The 23,862-nt window shown below is 43.7% G+C and overlaps 1 protein-coding gene across 1 annotated transcript in view; it reads left to right on the forward strand.

Annotated features, from left to right (window-relative positions):
• Window positions 1-23,862, forward strand: part of HAPSTR1 (HUWE1 associated protein modifying stress responses) — a 30,106-nt gene that overhangs the window by 1,464 nt on the left and 4,780 nt on the right. Inside the window, exons 2-3 of the mRNA XM_084818924.1 lie at window positions 92-172; window positions 11,902-12,177. Of these exons, the coding sequence (XP_084675050.1) occupies window positions 92-172; window positions 11,902-12,177 (357 nt within the window). The remainder of the gene's footprint in view (window positions 1-91; window positions 173-11,901; window positions 12,178-23,862) is intronic.

Raw genomic sequence — 23,862 nt, forward strand, 5'->3', positions numbered from 1 at the left:
TCGAAGCAGCAGCCTGAGAGAGAGAGAGAGAGAAAGATTTACGTTTTTAATTAATTTTTTTCTCCCCCCCTTTTTTCTTTTTTTTGCACAGATCGTGTGTGTCAGCAGCCAGGCCTCTCCCTCTGGGTTCCATTCCAGAATGCTGCCACTGCCGTCACCAACCTTTACAAAGGTGAGAGATTTCGGGTCCACGGGTGGAAACAAAACGGTGGAGGGGGAGAGCGGGTTGGATGGGTCAGGGAGAAGACAGCCTAGGATTAAGCTCTGAAAGAGGGTTTCCAAAACGAAGAGGAGGAACTGTCCATTTGCTGGTGCTTTTTTGTTTCCAGGGATGGGGGAAGAGTTCCCCTATTCTAAACCATAGTCAAATTAACATGCTGGTAATAAATGCTTAGTGGTTTCTGGCAGGTGTTCTTCCCTTGGGCAGTCACCTGGGTGGGTGTTATGTGTTAATATACCTATGCATTTATTGCACTTCTCAGCTCCTTTTCTTTTATACTACACAACCAGTGGTTCCACAGTTCTTCAGTTTGATAAATCTTTGATGCTCGTCAGCTGTTTCAGAAGTTTTCAGAGTAGCTTGTCATTGACAAAATCAGGTTGGCGACTTCTTCTCACTCTCCCCTCTTACAATCACCTGGGCAATCTAGTCATATATTCATGCTAACTATGGATTTAGGTGGAGGGTCTTTACAGAGGGCTTAGTGTAAATAAGAGGGTATGGACTTGTGGGTGTGGTGTGGTGAGGAGGTAGTAGTAGTAGGGTTATACTTCTTTTAAGAGTTCACAGTGCACAGCTGAGTTGTGATCTGACTGGTGACCATGCTTTGAGCGGAGAGGACAGATGCATAAATGAGAAACTGAAGGAGGAGTGGGGAAACAGGAGCAGAACGAGGGAATGTCAGAGCCTGCTCCATTTGGACTGCCCCCCCCCCCCAGATAACTGACATCAACTGCCCTGTGGGCAAGAAGAAGCAAGGGAGACAGGAGCAGTGTGAGGGAACATCAGGGCCTGCTCCATTCGGACTGCCTCCCCCCCCCCCCCCGCAGCCCTGTTGAAAATTTATTTTTTTCCCTTTTCCCTCTTTATCCCCTTTTTCTTGTGTGTCATGTCTTCTTAGATTAGAAGTCTAGGGGCAGGGACTGACTTACTTTACTGATTGATTATAATTTTTTGGCTGGGAAGTGGGATAAAAATACTTCAAATCAATAATTTTAGGGTCTGGGAATTGATGCCAGTGGTGTACCATAAGGCTTTTTCCAGGCTTCCATGGAACTGTACTTCAGCTTTAGAAAATAACAGTTCTGGAATATGGTACAGTGAGTTTACTGAATGTGGTGCTGATCGTTATCTTCAAGAGGATATTCACTACCATATGTGAACACTTCAGGTACATACACCTAAATAACCTTTACAGAATTATCTGGTACCTTTTGCTTTCATATGGACATAAGTTACTGATTTATATGTTCGCTGATTCTGGGAGATGCACCGCAAACCTTGAGTGGTGCTGGGAGCATGGTGGCACTTTAATCTCTCCTCCATGGTACCTGAAGAGTGCCAGGTGCAAGTTCTAGCAATAAAGAACACTGGGTCTGGACATAGGCATTCCCAAAGTTCTTGAAGAGGGACTGAATCAGTAAAACTGCCCCAGTGTTCAGGACCTACCTGTCTGTCCCAATCTCTGCCTTTAGTGCCTGCCATCTTTGTGCTGCAACCTCCATTGCCAGCAGTTTGCAAAATCCACCTAAGTCCAAGCACTGTTTAAGAACTGTTGCTCTGAAATAATAGAGTCATTTATTATGGAAAGATTTCCCAAGTAGTGTTCTGCCAAATGCCCCTTGGATGTTAAGAGGGGACAGGATGAGGAATGGGGGGAAATTGGAGGACTTTCGTCTTGCATGCTGGCTGAATACTTGTGGGTGAGCCAGGCAGGGAACCTGAACAGATCTTTTCTTGGTGGGTACTTCAAATAGTGCATGGAATTGTTGGGTGTGTGCATGTCTTGAGATCCAACTGTGATAGAATAGAGCGGGCATAGGTAACCTAGTGCCCTCCATTTGTTTTGTGTTACAATTCCCATAATCCATGACGATGGCAATGCTGGATGGAGCTTATGGGAACTGTAATCCAAAACGTGGAGGGCACCACGTTACCCACCCCCAGAATAGGAGGACATTGTTCTACCCCAAGATGTCCCCAGGGTCTTTCCCTTATTTCCTCAAATCCCTCTCTCATGGGGATGACTAAAAGCTTTATAGGTTGTAGAGCCCTTAGATACTTGTGTCTCCATCTGTCAAATTGACATTTTGCTTCTTTGTCTCCTATTGTGTTTGAGTCTGGGATTGAGTTCAGGTGATGTTCATTTAAGTAATATAGGTATGTGCTTCAGGTTAATTCCTGAATATTTTGAGTCTAGGGAATTGAGTCAGCTGAAGTGGTCTGAGATGTTATTAACAAGTTGCTTTGTGGTTCATTGCCATAGGGTTTCCATTTTTCCAGGAACTTTCAAAAAGTTGATTAGTGCCCTTGGAAGGGGAATTTCCAGACTACAAGGAAGTAGTCTAGAAGTAGACACATTTGCAACTTTTAGGATAGAAACAGGGTATTTCAGGGTGCCTAAAATTGGAAACATTGACCCTCTAGGATGGCGTCTAGCTTGACATCTTAGCCTAGCTTCCGGTGGGAATAGGGTGCTTTAGTTTCCTAGAGAGCAAAGTGGTCTCTAGGTCTTGATGGTTTGGCTATGCAGTGGCTGACATTGGAGAGAACTGAATCTGGTGGTAGCCTGGTGCTATTTATATTGACTTCTAAATAAACTTAGATCTTAGAGACTCCCAGTGAATGACAAAGCAGTTGGTATCCAGAATGTAGATGACAAAGCATCTAGTTTTTCCTAGAAGTGCAGGAATGACAACAGACCCAGTGCTAGACAGACCAGAGTAAATAAGTCTATCAGAACTTGTTCTTGAGTTTATGGTGTTGTGGTGTTCTGCTAGACTTCAATGGATCATTTTGTGGTTGCCTTTTTACTTAAAGAAAAGAGGAAGGAATGCCCCTCTAAGGTTTTCTGTAGGCTAGGAAGAGATTTTTTTCTCTAGATAGTCTGGAGATCATGGTAGAGGAGTCTTCACAAGAGTATACTCACGTTGGCGTGATAATGTCTGGTTCGTGTTCCCTAAAAGTGGCTGAGATGCTCAGAGGTACCCTCTACTCATGGTGGATACCTGAAGACATAAATACATGTTACTGGCTTGGCCATGAACATTCTGTACTTCATAGTCATCTGACAAATGGAGCATAGGTTACCTTGGTGATAACAAGAGGACCAATAAGCTGAGGTAACAATATTTTTGTTGGAGTTAACCTTTCATGTAGTCATGTGAGTTACTTACTGTAGAGCTATAAGTATAATTACATGAATGTCGCTTCCAGTGTGTAGTGGTTGGAATGGAATGCAGGACTGAAAACAGCAAGCAGTTAGTCATCAGGGGAGGTATTTGCCAGCTCAGCCAATAGTATTAGTCAGTGCTGTTTTCCTCATTAGTGAAGCTGCCATTTTGCTTGCTTATCGCTTGGCAAGGCAAGACTGTGCAAAAGCAAAGACTTGGCTGCAAACAGCTCATGTATGTGCCTCTTGATAAAAACATGGAATTGGGTTGTAAAGCGTGAACTTGTGATTAGCCGTGCAGGGTCACAATGCCCTTGTACTGGAATAGTCTTGCAGCTCCATCCTGCGACAGCCATGCAAGGCAGAAAGTGGGTGGGAACAGATGGATGGTCTCTGGTCCTGGTGCACTGCTGAATACTACAGTGCAGCTTTGAACAGTGGAAGTACATCATCCAAAGTTGTCGACAAGTTCACTGCAGATGGAACTGGAGAAAGATGTTTAGCAATGTTCATAGCCCACTCAGACTAGGGTTTTTCCCATCTGTCATAATACTAGAACCCGGAGTCCTTGCGTGAAACTGAATGGTGGGAGATGCAGGATAGATAACACAAGATGTAGTAATGGCCACCAACTTAGACAGGTTTAGATGGGAATTAGACAAAATCATGGAGGATCAAGCTATTAATGGCTATTTGTCATGATGGCTATATTTTATTTATTTAGAGAGCAATCCTGTGGCTGCTAGTCAGCAGCTAGACGGCCATAGGATATCTTGTTTTCCGGGAACTGACCTCGGAGCCTGCGATCCCCTCCGTACTTCTCCTGCCCTGAGTTGGATAGGTGGTCGCCTCCGCATTCAGAGGTGGTCGCCTATCCCCATAGGATTGCACCCCTTTTTGCATGTATATCCTGCCTTTTTCCCATGCAACCCAAGGTGGCTTGTATGGCCCTCCTCCTAGATAGCACTTTGGTCTGATTCAGCATGGTTCATCTCACGTTATATATTACCTCCAGTATCAGAGGCAGTGTCCCACTTGCTGGGAAGCATGAGGAGGAGGGTGCTCTTGTGCTGATGTCCTGCTTGTGGGCTTCCCACAGGCATCTGGTTGGCCATTGTGGGAACAGAATGCTGGAGCAGATAAACCTTTGGTCTGATCTAGCATGGCTCTTGCATTCTTGTGCCAGTTCAAGTGCTGATATCAGTGTTGGTTCTCTAGCAGGCATCTTCAGGGTCAGGCTGGTATGGAAGATCCTACTAAAGTCTGTGCCTGTTTCATTGGCTTGTCTAGTGCTGCCTTGAGTAAGTAAAGGAGCTCATGTGGGGGCAAAGAGGTTGAGCTGGGAAGTTCCTAGGACAAATTTTGTCCTGGCTATTAACTTGCTAAGAGGCCTTATACCAGCCTTCCCTGTCCTTCAGATCTTGTTGGACTTTAACTCCCATCAGCCCCAGCTAGCATGCCCCATGATCAGGAATGCTGGCAAAACGGTTGAGGGCACCAGATTGGGGAAGGCTGCCTTATGCAAACCACTCTCTTAGCCCTCTGTCTGTAACTGAAGTTAAAACTGACCTCTCTTTACATTTGTTTTTTGTAAGAATTGATGACATTATGTAAACAAAAGGGCTACATAAGTTCTAAGTATTTGTGTCTGTTCTGCCCTTGCTATAAGGATATCAGGGTGGCATATGCCATCAGCCCCCCTCACCCCAGCTTTATTCTCTCAGTAACTCTGAAAGAATTAGTGACTAGACCAGGGCATTGCAACTTGTGACCCTCCAGATGCTGTTGGACTGCAACTCCCATCTGTTCTAGCCAGCATAGCCAATGGTGAGAGATGATGGGAGTTTGAGTCCAACAGCATCTGGAAGGTCACAGATTGCACAACCTGGGACTAGGCTAAGGTCGTCCAGTGGGGATTTGAACCCAGGGCTCCCCAGTCCTTGTATGATGCAGTAACCATTGAACTACACTAACTCTCGATAATAAATGTGGCTTACTTGCTTAAGGCAGAGGCAACAGCTTGGTTTTTGCTATGGAATGCGATTGACTTGCAAACAGATCTGCTGTTTGTCATGTCAGTATCAGAGGCTGGATCTGTGTTTACTGTCTCAAATGGCAGCTTTATTCCCGCTTGATTTCAGTGGAACTTCAAAGAAAGCCTAGGAACAGGGTGATCAATCTATTTTAATTTCACCAAAACTGGTACAGTCAGGTAACGATCCATGTTCTGAATGTTGTACGAATTAAAGTAAAAAGTTTCCAGTTAAGTGCCCTTAGTATTTTAATGCCAGGTTTGTATGCCCCCCTTGCCTGAAAACATGAATTACCACACAGATAACTGATACACTGCATGTATACACAATGCATAGTCAGTGTACAAACATTGCCAACTTTTATGTATTACAATAAGCTCAGTGCACTCTATACAGTGAAAATGGACAGCAACTGAACTGGCTGGAGCCTTTCAAGTTAGACAGATTGGCTTCTTGGATGAGCTTAGGTTCCACAAGTGCTGAGATGACTCCCATAATGAGTTCCAGTTGCTCAATGAGAGGTTGGTCTAGTAATCTGTATTGAGAGAATTGTCTGCATCATGAGCCATAATGTTTGGCATTATTACGGCGCCAGTCAGAATAGCAAGATGTGTATATGCAAGAGATGTCAGTTTAATAACATCAGTGTAGCTTCTCTCTTTGATGTATTGCTGTCAGTCAATGCTGTTGTACTTTATAAACTTGACAGGAAAAAAGTGGGATGCACATATGGATCCAAAGCTAAAAGTCCGGAGTATACCTGGCCAAACTTGCAGAATCATGAGCACCCACTTCCACCTGCTGGGAAACGCTACAAAATAGACCAGTTACAGGAATGTTTCTGATATATAGGCCCAGTGTTGCTTGAAGCAGATGTCAAATTAGCTAGTTTACTAGTGGCTGAGTATGCCCAGTCAAAGGAAGACATTGTTACCTCATTTCTTGGTAGTGCAGCATGCTCGTGTGTTGAAATCTCCCAACAGGGCCTGTTCAAAATGACGTTGAAGGCTTGTTTTTTGTGCCTTCAGCTTGAAATGACATGTGACTACTTGGCTAGCGTAAAGAGCATAAGCTTTCCTTGTCATTAGGAATGTGGTGTCGACTCTTTGAGCGTGGTTATTCTGGAAGCTAGCTTTCTCTCACATCAGACAGCTGAGGTTCCTTTGTGGGTGGGTGCATAAAGCACAGATCATTCTTTGGTGTGCAGTCATAGGAAGTATGACTTCAACAAGTTAATTGAGTTGGGTAGCTTCTGCAAGTCCTGCTTTGTCTGATCCTTAGCAGCTGTTTCTGTTGCTGAAAAGCTGCTTAGTGTATTGATGTCCAACACAAATAACTGTAATATAAAGCTAACGGCAGGATGACAGAGGAATAGGCTGTTACTTCTCAGCCAATTACTGGGTGGTGTTGTGGGGGCATCTTTAAGATAAACAATGGAGTCATATACATAGTAAAGATGTGAGAAGACCCTTGTCTTGGTTGGATTTGATGGGTCAGTTCCTTTGCTTCTCTTCATATTGGAGGCAAATGTGTGTAACTATATGGACTATTCCTTTAAAGCAGCCTCCCCTCTCCTGGTGCCCTCCAGGTGTTTTGGACTACAACTGTCATTATCACTGACCATTTGCCCATGCTGGCTGGGACTGATGGGAATTGTGGTCCAAAACACCTAGAGGGTAACAGGTTGGGGATGCCTGCCCTAAAGCATTGATCTCAGCAAGATGACCCTCTTGGTAGGCATAAATATCAATATAATATTGGAAAATAAAGTTGGTATAGCCATAAATGTCATATATAGTGGATAGTCAACCATCCACTATAAAATCATCCTTTTTTCTGCTATCATCCAGGCTAAATAGCACTACTTCACTTCGGTGATCCACACCAACTTGAGGAATTCAAAGTGTTGCTTCTTTACCTTGGATGCCTTGCCAAGGCCTCCTTCATCCTCAATTTCTGCTCAAGAGTTTGCCACGTCCTTCCATGTTGTCTGGCCACTCTGACCTCTCTAGCTTTCTCTTCTTCCCTGCTCTTCTACCTCTCCCTCCGCACCTCCTCTCTTTTTCCCCTTTACATTTGATGACTTGATTATTATCCTCATTTAACCCTTCCCAACTTCTAGTTGCCATCTCCTCAGCCAATATCCCATCTCTACTATATTATGAACCTTCCTCCCCACCCAGGATCTCCGGCTCATTCAGCATTCAAACATACCACTGTTTCTCCTATTTATTTTTAAACATCTCCCTCCCTGTTCTCCCTCTCCATTTACTGCCCAATTTCTCCTCTTCCCTTTATCTCCAGATTCTTGAAGTGTGCTGCTTGCTTCTCAGTGGTCTTTCATCTAACTTGGCGTGGGGTGGGGTGTTAAAACAATCTGGTTTTTGCCCCCTTCACTACATTGAAACTGCTGTCATGAAAATCACTGACTTCACTGCTGAATCCAAAGTCCCCTACTCGGTCTTCATCCTCCTTGACTTTTTTGCCACCTTTGATAAGTTTATCACTCTATCCTACTTGATTCCCTTCATGCCGTAGGTCTTTGTGGTTACATCCTCAGCTGGCTCTCTTCTTACACATCCAGTTACTGTTTCAGTGTCGTCTTCTGCTTTTGCTGTCTGTTGAAGCCCCTTAGGGTTCTGTACTTGATTCTCTACTGTTCCCTTTCTATACTTTGTCCTCAGGTAGCCTTATCACTTCCTATAGCTTTCAGTACCACCTATACATTGATGAGTATGACACCCAGCTCTGCTTTTCTGCCCCAGATCTTTTGCCTTCCATCCAATCCCATACCTCCAGCTGCTTCTCTCTGTTTGGATGCTTCATCATTGTTTCAAATTCGTATGTCCAAGATCAAACTTTTCCTCTTCTCCAAAGCCCTCAACTCCTTGTTCACTCCCATTGACAGCATCACCATCCACCTTGTTGATCAGGCATGAACCTTTGGTTTTCTCCTTCGTTCTTCTCCTTTGTCCCCCAAATTCAGTCCATGGCTAATTCTCTCACTTCGTGGCCCTTCATCTGTCTCTTTAGCGTAAATTCTTGTCCATGCCCTGGTTATCTCTCACCTTGACTACTGCAATCTTCTGTCTGCTCTTCTATTGTCTTACCTTCATCCGTTCACATCCATCTAGCACTCTGCTGCCAGGGGTATTCACCTCTCATCGTTCTGACTATCATTGGCTTCCTGTCCACTCTTGGATCCTGCAGAATCTTCTTGTCCTTACCTTCAAAATCCTCCATGTCCCTGCCCCTCTTTATTTTACTGTACTTACATCCCAATTCATCCCTTCATGTGACATTTGCTTGTCCATTTTCGCCATCTGCCACTTTCCAAAGGTTTCCTGCTCCCTCAAATGACTCTGCCCATTTTCCCTTGCTGCCCCTTACCCTGCAACTGCCTCCCATGGCCAAATTCAGCCCTCCGTAGTCCAAGTCTGGTTGTCTGGGATTCCTCAGAGGGCTATGCCTCTTCCCCAGGCCCCACCCCTTCCCTTCCCCGACCACCGATTGTTCAGTTTCTTGGCTTTCATGCAGTTTTTTCCCATTCTGAAATGTTGAAAGGCCTCTCTTCAGCCTGAGTTACTAGCAGTAAGAGCTTTAAACTAAAATATGCTGATGTTTTTGGTATTTTGGCCCTATCCCTTTTGTTCCCTAGAGCTTTTCTGAAATGGTATTTGACCCTTAGGCTGAAAGAGGTTCTGCCCCCTGGACCTTATTGTAACTAAGCGAAAGTATGTATAAAAGAAGTAATTGCGTATTCTTCCCCCGCTAATGAACATCCATGCCTCCGTTCACCCTTCTGTTTCGCTACATCTGATTTAGACTAAGCTCTTACATATAAACCAGGTACATGGCACTAAATAAATACATGTTTAAAATGAAGGTTCAGGTGTCCCATAGTTGGTAGAGCAGGCACAGTGTGGTGTTTGCTTGGATCAAAAAAAGTCTTCATCCTCCATCCTGCTCCCCAAACATACAGGTGACTGGCCAATTGCACTTGATTCTTTCACCGACTGGGTTCACACGACATGCTAACCCACAATGGGTTGTTTTCTGGAACAAGCAGCGATGGGTTCGTGTGTCTGTGTGCTGTTTTTTCCACCCACTCTAGCTTGTTTCCCTCAAACAATCCATGGTCTACAGTAGTGGTTGTTTTACCTATGGTGGGTTAGCATGTCATCTGGCATGCCAGTGTGGGTTATGGCAATCGCCTATGGAGCTGCTTGGCAAGAGTGGCTGAAAACGCTGCTTCCAACTCTCCTCCCTCCTTTGTCCAAAGATGTATTATTTGCTTGTACTGCTCTGTTAGAAGCTGCTAGGTCAGCAGCAGAAAAAGTACAGTTAAGTACAGAACATTGTATGCCCCATGTAAACAGCTACGCATCTTGGTAACCTATTGATATAACTCTGGACATCCTGAACTGCTGGCTCTGGCTGATTTTTCCAAAGGATATTTACAAGTGGAAGTGCCATATTAGTGTTCATACAGTCACACTGTAAAAATTGAATAGCTATTCTAGAGCTCCATGACAAGATTTAGGCATTTTGTATGTGTGGCTTGGTGTAATATGCTAAATGCTGTTTTGATAAGTAAGGATATTCCAGGGGTATCCAACATGGAAAACATGCTTCGTTAAAGGATTTATTTAAGTAACCACCACACCTCAATCTTAAAGGTGCTGTTTTTCTTGCAAAACTTTCACATCGTTCAGCTTATCTGGTTTTCTTTTGAACTGGAAGAAAGGAACAGTTGCTAAAATTATTTGGATGATGCATGTACAGTTAACTGCTGAAACAATTTTATTGTAGTTTGTGGCTATTCTAATTCATTTGAGAAACTGCAGCAGTTACTGGTTTTACTCAAAATTGCAGTGCTGAAGCCCCATAGCATTCTACTGGGAATTCTTCAGTGTATCATGTTTGGAAGCCTTGACTTCTTCTCAAGGTCTGGTTCATCCTCTTATATTATGTGATAACTCAACACTCAGTGTCTCTCACAGCTGAATGTGTGAACTAACTTGGTTGAAAAATAATCTTGTTTGAGCTGAAGTGATATGGAAACTTGATCTAGGGTAGTTTGTTCATACATGCAAATCATCTGGGTGTGCTTCTCTCATCAAGTGATACTCGTGAATGTGTGAACTGGCTCAGTAATGATGCAAGAGCTAGAATGGTGCCATGGATGATACTTGGCTTGTATGAGTCAACCAGTGTCAGATTCTCTGCATTGGCCTGGGCAAGTCATGTGATTTCCCCTTTCTCTCAGCCTGACTTCCCTTTCTGTAAAATGAGTGGCGTGTCTTGAGAAGTGGCTGGAAAACCGAGACTAGTTTTTGGTAGGATACTTGAGTATTTCTATATAAATGACCTCTCTTCCAAGATTTCATAGGTTTTACTCCTCCTAGAAATTAATGACTTGCTTCTCCTGTATGAGTAGCCTGCCAGATCCCAATGTAGGTGGTAACCGTTTTGTGGTTTAATAAAGTTTTGTACTTGCCTCTTGAGCTTGTGAATGGCTCCATCTCATGTCAAGAGCCAGCTCAGCTGTGGGATATTACAGAGCTCTTGGGCTGATATCATGTGCATTTTAAAGTGCTGAATCTTCCCCTGCTTCAAGTTAATGAGCATTACTACCACTCAGAAGTTATACTTTCTTTGCTTTAAATGTTACTAGGTCTTGGGAATGTGGGAAAAGACACTTCTTCACAAGCTGGCCCATACTGCTATGCAACAAGGCTTGGGTGCAACCCAGTAGTAGTGTGTGACTCTGCCTTTCCACATTGCCTGCCCTAACAATGCAAAGCAGTCACCTTGTAATGTGGCAAGAACTCTTTGTCAATGTTTCTGAGGCAATGCCTTATCCATTTTTAAAATCAAAATAATACTCTGCATTCCACAATTACTATGCAATTATTAAGTATGTGGTGTGTATATACAATCTTTTAAGCAGACTGAAGTTTAAAGGGATTTGGACTGTGGAGTAAAGCAGGAAGGAGAAGGATTCAGGAGCAGACAAGTGTTTCCAGTTACATAATCATAAGTACAAAAGAAAACAAGGTTCCCATTTGCCTTTATGCCCTCCTCCCTCAGGAGATAACATCTTCAGGAAGGCAAAGCCAATGTTAGGGAACCCACTTTCCTTGACTGAATTTGCGATATCTTCTTTTGTACCTCTCCCCCAGCTTTGCAAACCAGAGTTGTTGCAGCAGGGAGGCCAGAACATGGTAGCACAATTTTCTAACTTTAAAATTGCACCAGTGAGCAAAAAGATGCACTTCATACAGGGAGGAGAGGGTTTTTTAAAAAATGTTTCTCAAATGCTTGCAACTTGGTGAAAAATGGGTGAAGGGAAACCTAAAAATGCATTGTACATAGAGCACTGCTCTTCACAGGAAGCACAGGAAGGTTAGAATGTGACTGTATTTGATACATGTGATTATTGGCTCCTAATACTGTTGTCTCTCTTCTTCCAGAAAGCGTGGATGCCCATCAGCGGAGTTTCGATGTAGGAATCCATATTGGCTATCAGCGTCGTAATAAGGATGTGTTGGCTTGGGTTAAAAAGCGCAGAAGAACTATTCGCAGAGAAGACTTAATCAGCTTCCTGTGTGGGAAAGCTCCTCCTCCACGAAACTCTAGAGCTCCCCCAAGACTGACTGTAGTATCCCCTAACCGAGCTACTTCAACAGAAACTAGCTCCTCTGTAGAGACAGACTTGCAGCCCTTCCGAGAAGCCATAGCTCTCCATGGTAATAGTCCTGCCCTTTTCAATATTTTTGTAGGGATGGGTGTCGAAAAGTGCATGCTTGTACACTATAGCTATGAGATGTTATGGCTACTAATGTCAAGAGTAAAGGCAGTCGATGGACTGGTCCTCAGTATGCTGGTGTTACATTTGTATTGTGTACAGCAGCATCTATCTGTACAGGGGTGTGTTGCTGCTTGTGTATGCACCTAGTTTTCTGCAGTTACGATTCAGCATTGATACCTAAGGAGTGCTGCAGCTCAAAACTGGTGTTCCTTCCTCTTTGGTCTGCAGACTTTCTTGTTATCAACTGTGTAGGGCTTATGAAATATGATAGACTAGGAAAGAAAAGGAGTTTGTCATGATTTCTCTACCACCACCACCACCCATGCCAGAAAGAAAACTGGGCATCTCCAAAAATACAGAATTTGGCATTCAGGTTGTCATGACAGCCTTGCTCAGGTGACTCTTTAATTTAAGCCAGGCTTTCAGCCATTTTCCTTTGTCTTTCACAGGGTACTCACACAAGAGTAATGTGATTTTCGGGTGAACTCTTAAGTGTAACTTCCAGGCAAATAGCTCCGGCTTCCAGACTTTTCACTTGACTGCAGTGGCAGATATCTTGCATAGCATGAGATGAGGCTCTTATCCATGCTCTGTTAATGTGATGCATGATTCTTTGTGGCTAAGGTTGCGTGAATTTGGAATCTGCAGCTGGCTGGCAGTCAAATGAATTCATACTTATGCCTTGAAAGCCTTTCTGGTGATCGAGAAATGGAAACCCTGTACTAACTTGTCCGGGATTCTTCAGTTTCATTATTTTTAAGAAAAAAGCTACTTCCCTCTGAAATGCCATTCTCTGCTTGTTCCTAAATACTAAACTTTTTTTCTTGCTCATTATGAAACGATCCCAATGCCCAAATTGGAAGTGCAGGCTAAGTGCAACTGAAATAGAAAACCAGTGAAAGTCCCTTGCATTTGTTGGGCATAAGGGGAATGATACTTTTTTTTTTTTGTCAAATGCTTATCTAGAACGATTGCAGACCTTCTTCTATAAATTACCCCTCAGAACTTAATTTTTTTGGGAGGGGTGTAGAGGTCATATTTGTGAGTGTTCCTAGTGTTTCAAGGTGTGCATTTGAATGCACACGTGGTTCTTTTGGAAGAAGTAGTCATGCTCTTTCTCTGGGATGTTCAGAGTAGTTTACTTGGGGCTTCCAAGTGGCTTCCCATCCAGGTACTAATCAAGTCTACATCTCCTTAGCTTTATGGATGCTATAGGATTAAGTGGTTCATTGTGCCAAAGAACCATTCTGTTTAGAAGAAGTTGCACAAATCTAATGTCTTAAGAGGCAAGAGCTGGAATACCTTTACAAAATGTCCAGACTTGGACAAACACAGTAGTGCAAGATTTTATTTAAGTCATTTGGTGTAATCATGAACATTTAAGTCTTTCTGCTCTTGAGTCTTAGGAATGAAGGGGCACAGTTCTAATAAACTTGCTTTTAAAGTTCAATTAGCACTGCAGAATGTTTTATGTTTTGTGTGACCTGGGCTGCATACTTTAGATGAGATCACTTCAGCTAGCATCTCTTTCCCCCCACCCCCTCCTCTAAAAGTGAAGCAGAATCAAGCTTTCAGTACCTGCTTGTGAAGTGGTGACTCTAAATCTGCATTAGTGGTTTCTTTCATAACTGTCAGCGTGTTCTTGGTTTCAAACCCCAACTCAGTAGCCTAATAAATAATGGAATGAGAAGAGAATAACCTGAATTGCAGTTGAATACAATTTATCATTTGTTATTGATTTAAACCTCTAGCTTGGTGTACGCCTGGAATTAGTGTTAGAATGGCATATCTGTCGCAAAGCCTCTTTTTTTCCCCTGCTAGATTTCTCCTGGTATGATGAGAATGGGAAATGTTGCTTCTTAGGATTGCAAAGCTGAACCCTACCACTGGCTGCAATGGTGGGCTGTTCTTCTGGCCCAATAGCAACATAGGTTATGGTTGCAAGGAATATCCACTAACCAACATGAATACTTCCATCCCATTAAAACAGCCAAAATTGCTGAAGGCATTGTCTTCCTCAAGATTTCTGCTCTGTACATGTTGGGGCATCTGTTTCTATTGTGGGGGACGTGTGTGTGTGTGTGTGTAGGGGTGGGGAGAGTGTGTGACCAGTAGCTCAACAGTAGAGCAGTCTTGGCATGCATAAAATTCAGCTCCCCGCACCTCCAGTTAAAGGATCTCTGAACAGGGCTCAGACTCCAGGAAGCTGCTGCCAGTCAGAGTAGACAGTACTGGGCTAGGTAGTTGTACAGCAGTGGCATGACTCAGAATAAGGTCATGCTGTTCTGGCTTCATGTTTTGCAGGTTTGTCTTGCTGCTTGGGTTTTGAGCAATAATAAGCCTGCAGCAACAACCTCAGCTGTCATCGGCTAGAATCTGGGTGAAGAGAGGGGCATCGCTGTAGACATTAAAATCTGGGTGAAAGCCCCATATGTGGGACGTGGGCAATTGTAGGAGCAGCCAGTTCAGTTTCATTCTGGAAGTGCCAGTAAAGCCTGCAGTGGAACTGCGTCCTCTTGGTTTTGAGTTCTGGGTGTGACTGCAGGTTTCCCATGAATCACTTTGTTCCTGCGGCAGTGCTTCCTTTAAAATGGGCACAAACCAGAGGCCATTTAAGGTTACTTGGGGTGTATTGTTTTTTTTTCTTCATTACTGGAGGCAGTAACTAGAGAGATGTCAGGCCTGCATGGCTGTAACAGAAATCTCTGCCTTTCTGTGGCTTTAGAGTAGAATGTTACTTTAGGTCACTGTAGGTTTGTGTACAAGATTGACACAAGTGGAACCAGAAACAAACATTGTATGTGAAGTCCTCCTGTTTAGGGGGGCTGCCAGCCAGCCCTCCTCTTTCAGGATAGTCCATTCTCTCTCGACCCTGATGTTTTGCTCTCCAGAAGTTAGCATAGAGCTGTGTCCATAGAGCATGCTCACTCCTCATTGGACTCTTGATTTTTTGCTGCCTTGGGAGTGTGTGTGTAACATTCGTATGCTTCTGCAAAATGTGGGATTCCCACAAGCCTGCTGATGCTTCCCTCTTTTACATAGATGATGCCATTTTGTCTATGTAAGGATTTACACTTAGTGAAATTTGCTGTAAGTTTACATCACAGAAGTAATGTGAACCACATAGAGATTTAAGGGCGCGATCCTATCGAGATAGTGGCCAGCCTCCAAAGTCATAGGCTGGCGACTATCCTATGCATGTCAGGTGGAGGCTTGAGGGGATCCTTTCTTCTGTGCTCTGTATTCTTGGTTAGATTTGTGATTTTGCGTGTCTGGCTGGGTCGTTGGAGAGGGGGGCGGGGACAGGTTTGGAAACCCCATAGGAAGCTGTGTAAAGGGGCTTCCGCACTCTACTCACCTTGCCCCCCAGGAATGCTCCTTTTTCGCCCTCGCCCTGTTCTGCTTTATGAGCACGGGTGGCAGCTGCTGCGGTTCTCTCTGCACAGGCTATGTGGGGCGGGGTGGAAGGCAGAGACGTGATTTCCTGGCTCTGAGCTCGGAGCCAGGAAACCAAAAAATCCTAGGGCCTTCTAGACAGTGTCTAGTCATACTATTGCTCTCTTACTATATTAAGCAGTATAAAAGTATTATGAATAAAATAAATAAATAATAAATAGCCAATCTGACTACAGGTTATATTTTTCAGACATGAATGTGTGTGTATCTGATAAGTTTTGTCCCTGGGTTGATTCTCACAGTATTCTACATATCCACAATTTAACAATCTAAACAGGTTTATCTCTATCTCATTGGAGAAGGTGGGAGTGAGTCATCTGAAAGGCTTCTTATAAGTGAGCCTAATGCTTTTAATTTGACATCCGGTACGGTGACGTTCCTGGATACTTCTGTCACAGCTACTGTACAATCGATGTCTTCCTTTGAATTTTTGGTAGTTGGCAGGTTTCTACACCGAAGTCTTTGCTAAAGGGACACCATTAGAAATAATGCCCAACATAACACTCGCACACGTAATGCTAGAAAAGGAGGCCTGTGGAATCTTGGGGTTTGGTTATTTAGCGGTGCGATTTTGAGACTGCAAGGTGGTGTGTGCAGGCTACTTGAGATGTGTTTCTAAGGACTGTACTCAAACATTTCAGCTATATGGGGAATTAAATGCGTTACAAAGGTGGCATACTTTGCTCAGTTCATAGTCTATTTTAAAATGTTAAGTTTTAGACCGGGGTGGACTGCAACTCCCATCATCCCTCACTATTGGCTATACTGGCTAGAACTGGTGGCAGTTGCTGTCCAAGAACATATAGATGGCCACAACTTGTCTAGTCAACGTTTAGAATGGGTGGACAAGATGTGTCTGAATCCCCCATTAAATAATGTAGTCCAGGATGTAAGTGTGTGTGTGTGTGTGTGTGTGTGTGATGGGGGTGTCTGCAAACATCAGGTTGGTCATGGCAGCTTGTCATCAATGGTGCTCCTGAGCTTGAGTCAGGAAACCTAAATGAAAGTACAGTTTCTGTTGAAAACCTCAGTGTTGCAGACCCGCTTTGGTAAATACATTTCTCAAGTTCCTTCCTGATCATGGTGAACCCTGTCCCTGCTTTGCTTCATGTTGTGCAAATCTGTTAAACCCATTGCTAGACAATCCGTGCTTTCTGCTTGAAGTGGTTTGACAAACCGCTTCAGTAGCAGACTTGCTGGATTCAGAGTCTGATCTGGATTCACAACTGGTATTTAACACTAGTGTGGGAGGAGTCCTAGGAATGTCTCATGGCAAGGAAATTTATATTCTTGATTTGATTGCAATACAGTTACGATCAGAGATCCCCCTCTAGGATCCACCGTACTACCGCCTGCATCTTTCTGGGGCCATCCCGCTGTGGTTAGTATTTTTGTCAAAATACTTATTGTTACATTTATATCCTACCTTTTACTCCAAGGTACCGAGGGTGGCATATGTGATCTCCTCTCCTCTCACAATAACCATGTGAGGTTGGTTAGGCTGAGAGTCCGTGACTGGTCCAAAATCACCCAGTGAGCTTCATGGCTGAGTGGGGACTTGAACCTGAGTCTCTTCCCAGTTCAGCAGTCTAACTGCTACACCATACTGGCTTGATGAACTCAGTGCTCTGTCAGTAGAGGAATGACAGTGATTCAGTTTAAAAGTTCATTTTTCTGCACACACCCCCCCCCCCCGGTCATGGCTCTTGACTTGGGCTGAGAGGGCAGCCTCTTGATGGCAGCATCATTGGAGAATTGGTTCCCTTATGACTCAGGTTGATGTGTAAATTGGCTTAAAGGCCAGCTGTTTTTATTTATACCAAGAACACCTTGTGTGCTATTCAGTCCTCTTAGAAAACATTGCAGACTCTCTGAAAGTTCTTGGCTTTGCCTTATGAAATAAAAGTGCACTGTGTAGCATGTATTTCAGCATGTTAACAGTGGCTGTAAGGGAAAGTGCTGCTTTGGGCATGCCCTGTTGCATTTCTGCCCTTGACTTTGAACAGTAGATCTTCCTCCTGTATTGCAATCTGCTCTTGAACGTCCCTTTCTCAGAGTGGATTGCTATGGGGCAGGAAGGAACTGCTGCTGGAAAGAACCTACCTCGGGTGCACAGAACTAGCTCTGCAGGTAATCGGATCCCTGCTGTTGTATCCAGTGCTCTTGTGACCAACTGGGAGTCTTGTTTTCCTAGTGACAGTTTGGCAGCAGCCAACATTGCACATTTCTTAAGCTCAGATTAGTGGTGTGGCACAGGACTCTGTCCTGGCTGCTTTATGCAGTCTATAATCAGTAGGAGGGGTTGCAGATTTGGTGCAAGTGTCTGACTTATGACAAGTTCCTTATTTGAGAACTTGGGGTGAGCCTTCAGAGCACATCCTTAAGGTACCTCTGCATGTCCTGTATATCATGTTTCCTGAAATAGTATCAAAACTAAGGTTAACTTCTGTGTTGATGTAGCTTCTTTAAGGATGCGTATATGCATTCCCTTTGGTTTACCATTCATTGTTGTGCACTTGCATAACTAGGGTGAGAGCTGTTACGAACAAGCAAGGGCAACAGGTTGCCCACCCCTGTTTCACTCCTTTGGAAGGGTCTCTGTTTCACTCTTTATGACCTACACTTGGGTTTCGTTAGCTGTGGACTTGAGCCTTCTATCATTTTAGTATTGACAGTATAGCTTTCATGGTAGAGAGAGATGATTCTTCTGATCACAGGTCCACTTCTCCCTGAGGTGTCTTCTTATGTAGAGAACGTGAGAGAGGGAAAGTGACTTACTGCACTGAGGTGTAGGCAGTACTGTGTGAACCTGACCTTGTCCCTCCTGTAAACTTTTGAGGTTTGGAAGGGAGAGGATGGGTTGGTCTGCGTCCAACACAAAGATCCCCTCCCTTTTTGAGTTTCCTGTAAACTTGAGGAGTGGAGGGGAACATTCTGCTAGGCAATCCTAGGTTGAAGGTGGCTGTTCAAGGGAGAGGAATGATCATCATTGATGACTGAAATGGTGAACCTCTGGGAGTGTTTTCATTGCATCCAAGATCAGAGTCTTCAGAAGATGCCATGGAATTTTAAGCCATTGGTTTAATTGAATAGGCAAACTTGCCCAGTACTTGTGTAAATTCATGAAACACATAATGGAGGCAAACTTCAAGGAAACATGTTTGCTAGTCTCCTGTGCGTGGAGACATGTTTGCACGCTCTTTCTCTAGGAATCTGTTATATAGCAGAGCTTATTACTGAATGTTGCATTGGGGAGGTATTCCTTATTTGCGTGCATGTGCGTTGGCTCTGGTCGAGGCCCAGGACAGAAGTTGAGAGGCTGGTATTTCTTGCACATATGGTAGTGCTTCAGAACTCCTGCAGGGAAGGGCACTGTCCCTTGACTAAATTGAAACCACTTAGAAGCATTTCCAGAGTAGGAGATGAGCCAAGAGGCATGTTTCTCATATTTGATTGTGGCTGATTATTGGGTTGCTGGTAGAAATACAAATTTTCTGGAAGTTTTGAAAAAATCATGGAAAACTGCCCTCCCCATCAAACCTAATACTTTCTTATAAAATCTAAACTTATTTTATGGCTCTAACAACACAAAATGCATCATTTGTAGCTTATAAAATGGTACTATTTGCCATTTATGAAATTTGTAGAGCAATCCTGTACATGTTCACAGAAGAACACTCATTGTTCAGCAGAGCTTACTGTTGGATAAGTGCGCATGGGATTGCAATCTCAAAAGTATAAATGTCAGCACAAGCAAAATTGTGAATAGTGAGAGAGCTACAAACTGCTGCACCCATATGCCTCTAAGCACATGTATCTTTTTGCCATCTGAGAAGTAAAGCAGGGTGGAAGTTGATAACAGAAACCACAAAAGTTGTAATAAACAAGAGTGTATTTAGATAGAAACAAGTTTCATATGGTCAGTCTTAAGGGTTAGCAGCATATTTGGCTAATAAGTTAAACACTGAAAATATTGAACTCTAGGAACAAAAATGCATCATGGATTTGTTGTACATGTCTTTTCTCTTAATGCTGTAGTTTGTCTTAAAGCATATTATAAATTTTGAAGGAGTGAAAGTTTGTCTTGGAAACCATTTCACGAATTCCCTAAGAACGTTTCACTGCTCTTTCAAATTTCTGATTTTTCTGTTTGAAAAATTGAAAAAACCTCTATGGGGGCCATTTTCCTCCAAATTTTCCCATGCCTTTAGATCTCTAGTTGCAGGTAAGTGCAATCATATCCTGTAGTTGTCAGATCTGGAAGTGAATAACCGCAAACACAAGAGTCCATGGCACCTTCCTAACTTTGTAGCAAAGGCATCTGTATGCAGATGCATCTGGTACACCTTTTTAAAAAGTGGCACAGAGTTCTTTGTCACAAGATTGCTACCCTTCTGGATTCTGATGCAATGGTGTTCAGTGGGTTGTCGATTGCCTTAGTCTGTTGGCTTGATTGCTGGCTTGCAGGTGCCGTCTAAACCAGATACTGTTGACATATGTTCAGTTTTATTGTGTTAGCCGTTAGCCATAACAATTCAACTGTCTCAGTAAACAAGCCTTGCCGAGGCCCACAGTATATGTTGACGCAATGTAATTTCAGCCCAGTGTTCTTGGACGAGGAGTACTGTTGACTTTTTCGAGATAAAGTTGTCAAAACTCGTGCTCTCCAGGATTAATCCCATCATTTTAGTACAACTTTGGAGAATGGTATCTTAGTTAAAATGCCAAAATATAAAACCTTGAAGCAGAGTAATGAGATCCAATTACTTGGTAAGACCTCATATTTATGATGCTCAGAGCCATCCATTTACAGAAATTAAAATGGGAGGAAAGTTGTTTCAGTGTGACTCGACTATCGTTTTATTAACACGTAAGTAAGAAAAAGATACACAATGGCTACTCCAAAGTAGAGGTATGACTTTAACTTGTGGGGTAAATCAAACTTTTAAAAGCGAGCGTCAATTTTAATGGGCGGTGTTAAGAACACTATTCTTTAGGGTTTGGTAGGAATAAAATATTAGATGGCCATTGCATCTATCCATGCATTATAGCTCTTATTAAATTGCAAGGCCTTATCATTTGGCTACCCCACAGGCACCGAGACTTTGGTACTATGCAAACTTATTTAAATCTGATTGATCACTTGCCTTCTAATCAGTTGATCAGCTGAATTATTTAAATGGTTCAGAGGTTTATGCATCTCTAGCTTGGGTTTGAAACTACTCCTTGGCTATAATGGCATTTCTCACGGTTATGTGTTCTTATGGGGTGTGTGGCCATCAAAGGGGTGCTTGGCCTGGTTCGGAGATTGTTGCCAAACCATGTTGGGGCTGTGCCTTGGATGAGTCTGCTTCCTCTAATGTACTCAAATTCCTTCCCTAGCTTGCTGCTTCATGCTTATATTTGCTGTACACCATAGTTGGCCTTAAGCCATGACATCCCATTCTGATTTGCAATTGCTCTAGTTTGCATTGGGATAAAACTATAAACCAGTTCTGTGAAGCAGGAAGGAAATTTGGAGGGCTTGCATGAATCTGGACCATCCATAGCTTGACCGCAACATTTAGACTAGGACTATGTCCGCTGTGCTAGTGTGCTAATACTGTATTGTATCTTGAACGTATTCAAGGTAGATGTTAATCTTTCTTCACATGTATATCTTGAAAGATTGCTGTAATCTGATTTTATGAAGCTCCATTTTTGCTGCTTAAGTTCTGAAACGGTATGTTGAGCAAGGGGTGGGCATAGTTCTCTAATGGCTCTTGCCAAGTTTTACAGTTTGGGAAGAACGTTGGAATAGCTTGCTGAGGATCACTGGGCTGATGATCCATTAAAATCCCAGTGCGTAGTGCAGGGCTGAGCCACAGTCTCTCGACGGATCCTGGTGACTGTGGTTATGGGACTTGAGCTGTGTGCCAGTGTAGGAGAAAAACTTTGCCCTAAACCTGTTCTGCGGTACATGAACTCAGTCCACATAATTTCTGCCTGAATGTACAACCATGGAGGTGACAGGTCTTGGGCAGGCCTTAGACTGTATGGGCTATTCAGTACTATAGTCACTTGAGAAAGCAGAGTCCTGTGTCTTGACAGCATTCTGTATTACTGGCACACAGTCCATTCCTAGTCACCCAGAGCCACTCCAGTCTTCTACCTCCTTCCCAGCTATTTGGCAAGAGAGGAATCATCTCCCCCTCCTCAAACTGTTGTCCTCAGTTTGTAAACATTGGCAGGCTACCTTGCTAGGAAGGTAGGCAGCGCTGCAGCAGGTCAGTCAGATCCCTAAAACTTTACAGGAAGTTAGAGATTATGGAGGAAGGAGCTTTAGCACTAAGTGGCCTTGGCACAGTAGGACTCTCTAGGAAGACACGTAGCCTTTGTCTAGGCAGCAAGGCCACCAGCTAGTTATGCAAGCTATGTCCACAGATTGCCTCAGTGCTCCTTAAAAAGGGGTGTCCCATTCCAGTTATGTTCTTGCTTTTGCAAAATCAGTGGAGAGGTTCTGTTAGGTTCTGCTGCCTGTGGAGACCTCTCATGGTATCCTACAGGCTCCTTGGCCCCCTTTGATTTTTTTACAATTCAGAAATTATTTTTTCAACTGGGAGACTGGTGTATTGCAAAGCAAAGTGCTGATGTTGAGCATCATGTTTATTTCCAGGGATGCCTCTGGTGGGTTGGGGGGAGCATGTCCAAGCACCCATAAAGGAAAAGGTAGGCTGAAGGTGATGGGTAGCATCTGGGGGGGGTGCAGCATCTGGGGGGCAGGGTCAGAAGGAATGGCAGGGAGCGAAGGGCATTTTTACCTGTGCTGTGTGTGTTTTGTCAGGGGGTGGTGGTGGTGGAGTGTGTGTGTGTGTGTGTGTGTGTGTGAGTGAACTGGCTTGTTTGCTTGCTTTGGTGTGGTGTGTGTTTTGCCTGGTTTAGAGTGGGTATAAGAGCAGAAAACTGGGGCTCAGAATGGTGGCTTTGTGTCTTGGAGCTCAGAACCCACCTCTGCCTTGCACTTAGCTTCTTGGGCATGTCACTTTTCTTTTAGCCTCACCAGTTTGCCTTTGGGAAATAGGTGTTTTGTGCCTGCTATGGCAGCCGTTTTGTAAATGGTTAACCCCCATAGCAACCATTTTATCAGACTGGCCAGAGCACTCAAAATTCCAGATGTGCCCAGCGGCCCAAAAGGGTTGGAGGTCTTTTTGTGCTGGTCAGACAATGGAATTCTTGGCTTCTCTCCCTGTGGTAGTTTGACTTCCATCTCGGAGATGCACACCACGGTTTGAAAAGTGGTTCATCTGTTCATCTGGCTTTATTTGTACATCTTTGCTAAACTTTTCTGGCCAGCTCAGGAGTTGGCAACTCTATTTCTTCAGGAAAGGCAGCCTTTATAACCTTGGTGGCCATGCTTCAGCTGTCATGCACTTAAATTCATATTTATTTATTTCATTTTCATTTCGTTTCTATACCACCCAATAGCCGAAGCTCTCTGGGCAATTCACAGAAATTAAAACCAAAAAACGCAGGATAAAACAATCTAAAATATAAAAGCATTAAAACCACAATATAACAATACAGTCAGAATAAACCCTAGCAGCAATGCAGAGATTTAAAATACAGATTTAAAACACCAAAGCTAAAAGACTAGGAAACTAAAATGCTAAAATACTGGGATAATAAGGTATTCACCTGGCCCCGGAAGGACTACAATGTAGGTGCCAGGTGAACCTCTCTATGGAGCTCATTCCACAGCTGGGATGCCACAGCAGAAAAGGCCCTCTTCCTGGTAGCCACCTGCCTCACTTCCTTTGGAAGGGGCTCACGGAGGAGGGCTGCTGAGGATGATCTTAGGGTCCAGGCAGGGATCTTTCAGATAACCTGGCCACAAGCCGTTAAGGGTTTTGAATGTTAATACCAGCATTTTGAATTGGGCCCAGAAATGGACTGGCAGCCAGTGCAGCTGGAAAAGTATTGGCGTAATGTGATCTCATTGGCCTGGCCCTGTTAACAGTCTTGCTGCCTTATTTTGGACCAGCTGAAGTTTCTGGACTGCACAACTATTGTGTAGATGACAAGTTCTCCTCTCCTGTAGCCCATGATCCATGTTCAGGAACCTCTTAAGCCTATTCAGATTATCAAGCATTGGGCATTGTACCTGCCACTAGCATTCTCCCAGTTAACT

This window comes from Heloderma suspectum, chromosome 12 (assembly GCF_057233095.1).
Source record: "Heloderma suspectum isolate Gila_16-S chromosome 12, 16-S_ref, whole genome shotgun sequence".
In the NCBI taxonomy this organism is placed as follows: domain Eukaryota; kingdom Metazoa; phylum Chordata; class Lepidosauria; order Squamata; family Helodermatidae; genus Heloderma; species Heloderma suspectum.